At 38.1% G+C, this 3,182-nt stretch overlaps 1 protein-coding gene across 1 annotated transcript; it reads left to right on the top strand.

Moving 5' to 3' along the window:
- Positions 1 to 1,846: 1,846 nt before the first annotated feature.
- LOC110683234 lies at positions 1,847 to 2,672 on the top strand. The gene is made up of 4 exons (XM_021859576.1): positions 1,847 to 2,133; positions 2,270 to 2,393; positions 2,485 to 2,543; positions 2,666 to 2,672. The coding sequence occupies exons 1-4, from the start codon at positions 1,847 to 1,849 to the stop codon at positions 2,670 to 2,672; spliced, it is 477 nt and encodes a 158-aa protein (XP_021715268.1).
- The last annotated feature ends 510 nt before the right edge of the window (positions 2,673 to 3,182 follow it).

Genomic DNA, 3,182 nt, shown 5'->3' with positions numbered 1-3,182 from the left:
GGAGAGGTTGCTGCCCACTGCTTTGAGAGAATTGCTCCCTACCCATATATGGAATACAATTACAAAGATAAGCCAATTCTTTCGCGATTTATGTTGCTACACAATTACTGTTAGCGACAAGGAGCGATTGGAAAAAAACATAGCTGAGATCTTGTGCGAGCTTGAGAAGGTTTTCCCCCCATCTTTCTTCAACTCCATGGAGCATTTACCAATTCATTTTCCATATGAGGGCAAGTTATGTGGACCTGTTCAATATCGGTGGATGTATCCTTTCGAAAGGTAAATCAAAGGTCCTTTCTCAACTCTTACTTTCATCTCTTTCATTGCTTTTCGTTACTTAAGCTTCTACGGCTACATAAACATAATTACAGGTTCCTCAATCACCTGAAACAAAAAATTGGTAATAAGGCTCGCGTTGAAGGTTCCATATGCAACGCTTATCTCACTGAAGAGATATCAAACTTCTGCTCTAATTACTTTCAGCCCTCAGTTGACACAAAAACACGAGATCTAGGTCGAAATGTGAATGCTGATGTGGAATCCCCGGCTGACAACGATGAAATCCCAGAGATGTTCACGGTGGATAAGGGTCGTGTGTCAAATTTGGGTAAAACTCGGTATTTAGATGACAAGGAACTCGAATGTGCTCATTTGTTCGTTTTAAGAAATACCGGCATTCTTGGTGAATACGAAAGGTATATATGTTTAGGATAAACTTTTGAAAATCCCTTAAATTTAATATAATTGCTGGAATGATTAACCATGTGTCATTAATCTATTAGGCAGTTTGAGGACTACATTCTTTTACTCGAACTTATTTGCGTCGAGAAGATGTCATGGAGAAATGCGAAAGTGAATTCCCTGATTGGATTCATCACAAGGTGATAATACTTTTCGAACATTGCATATCGATTAATTTGTGATAATATAATATAATATTTCATTTCAATTAGTGTGACGCTTGTATTCGTAACGGTTATAGGTGAGAGAACAAAAACCAAGTTCCGATGTTGCGAGCATTGTCTATGAGGCCTTTCAAGCGTGTTCGGACTTGGAACCAGATATTTGTCGGTGGCTTTAATTTCCACACACAGTCCTATGGCAAACACAAATCTACGATGAATTACGGGGTGTGTGTCTCAAGTGAGGACGGTGGAGAGTACTTTGGCATTTTAAACAACATAATTGAACTTGTCTACACCGGTCCCGAAAAAGAGTACAAGACTATTTTGTTTAGTTGTAGTTGGATGGATTGTGGTAAAGGAATGAACATTCATGAACAATACAAGCTTGTCGAAGTAAATCATACTAAGAAGTATCCCAAGTATGATCCATTTGTCTTATCTTACTAAGTGTCTCAAGTGTATTATGCATCTTACCCTAGCCTTAAACGTGATCGGGTTCAATGGTGGGCTGTATTTAGAACTCAAGCAAGGTCGGTGATTGATGCTCCGGTGGATTTAGAGTTTTTGCAGGGTCCTTCACCACAAGTACATGCAACGCTTTGTCCACCAAATGACATTCCAGACTATGAACTTGATAGTGATGATGATGATGACGATGGCTTTATTATCTCAAGCGATGAAGAAGAAGAAGAAAGCATTGGCTCCAGTGACAGTGACGAAGAAGAGGACATCGATGTATTTTTAGATGACACTAGTGATAGTAATAATGATAGTGGTAGTAGTGATAAGAGTAATGAAGAGGAGAATATGTAGTTACTCCTTTAACTATTGTCTTCGAATGTTTAGTTTTTAATGACTACTCGGACTTGTAATATTGCATTACATTTTTTGGTGTCATTTTTTTATTTTAATGTCTTATGGATCTAATTTATGAATTTACAATGTGCGATCATGGTACTAACAACTTTTTCAGGGTGGTCATCATGGGAGGAGGAAATAAAGGAGAAACGTCCAGGAGGAGAAAGACTAAGGGGAAATCTGAGGTTGTACGTGTTGACGAGGATGAGTCAATGGAGGAAGAGGAGGCACATGATTTGGGGGCCTCTCAAGAAATCGTTAATCGGAGACAGATTCCTAGGCATGTACAAGGGCAACAGGAGCAACAGGAACAAGAGCTACAGGACCCGCATCCTAATGACTTGCTAGAGTTGGACCCTTCCACACTTTGGTGCGTATGTATTTGTATAATGAAATATCCTTAAATTCGTATTTACTTTGATAAAGTGAATTTGTATTACTTTAACCATGTTTTGTTCACTTTTTGTTGATTATCTACTTACATGAATGTCTATCCTTTATTATAGGTTTGATGATATCCCGGTGAAGAATGTGTTCTCCGACTCGCTAACCGGCTACTATGTTGAGCCTTGGAGGAATTATGGAGAGGTTGATGAAGATTCGAGAGAGCACTTTTGGAACTTGTTCAACGTATGATAACTTTAACCTAACATAATACATGTTTTATAAATTATATTAATGGAGTTGAATTTTGTAATAAAGACATTTTCTTGATTTGCAGAAAAAATTCAAGTGGGCACCTAAGTTAAACAACCAAGTGAAGGACACTTTCGAAGAAAAGTTTGCAAATCGCCTACGTGACACGTTCTACAACATCACACACAGGCTGAATGGTCGCAGACCAAGATGGCTTAATAAGGATGTCCACGAAGGCATGATGCAAATTGTTGCCACCGATCCAGAATATAAAAGCGGTCGGAACAAAACAAGAAGCGGATCCATGGAAAATGTCGTTGAACCGACCCACTTTCAAGGTTCAATGTCATCTGTACAACATGCTAAAAGGATGGTAAGGTTCCTACAATATGTCCAGTAACAATTAAGTCATTTATCTATTAATGAATTTTGGTGGGCTAACATGTTTTCATTCATTTTCTGCATGTATATATAAAGGCTGCAAAAAACCAAGGCCAATTACCAAATGCCCATGATCTTTTCTTGAAGACACACTTCAAGGAAGTACCTGGAAAAGGCCAAGTGGCAACCAACAACAAAGCAAAAAGGATTGCGGAAAACACTTATTATATGAGTTGATATATGGCAAATTAGCAAAGTAGAACTCATTATATGCTTATTTGGATGATTTTGGATGAGTTAGGGTCGAAAATTGACAAATGTGCTTATTTCTCTTAATTTCTATCCTTATGCACCTAAAAGTATGTGATATTGGAATGTTAGAAGAAAGAACGAGTCCATTTG

Source organism: Chenopodium quinoa, unplaced genomic scaffold (genome assembly GCF_001683475.1).
Source record: "Chenopodium quinoa cultivar QQ74 unplaced genomic scaffold, ASM168347v1, whole genome shotgun sequence".
NCBI lineage: Eukaryota > Viridiplantae > Streptophyta > Magnoliopsida > Caryophyllales > Amaranthaceae > Chenopodium > Chenopodium quinoa.
This window is presented reverse-complemented; position numbering and strand designations above follow the sequence as displayed.

What these genes read in the sequence shown, in the direction of transcription:
- LOC110683234 (XM_021859576.1), top strand. Translation starts at nt 1,847, where the DNA reads ATGTGCGATCATGGTACTAACAACTTTTTCAGGGTGGTCATCATGGGA. An exon ending in TTGGACCCTTCCACACTTTG is followed by an intron (nt 2,134 to 2,269) that starts GTGCGTATGTAT and finishes CCTTTATTATAG; the next exon opens with GTTTGATGATATCCCGGTGA. An exon ending in ACTTTTGGAACTTGTTCAAC is followed by an intron (nt 2,394 to 2,484) that starts GTATGATAACTT and finishes CTTGATTTGCAG; the next exon opens with AAAAAATTCAAGTGGGCACC.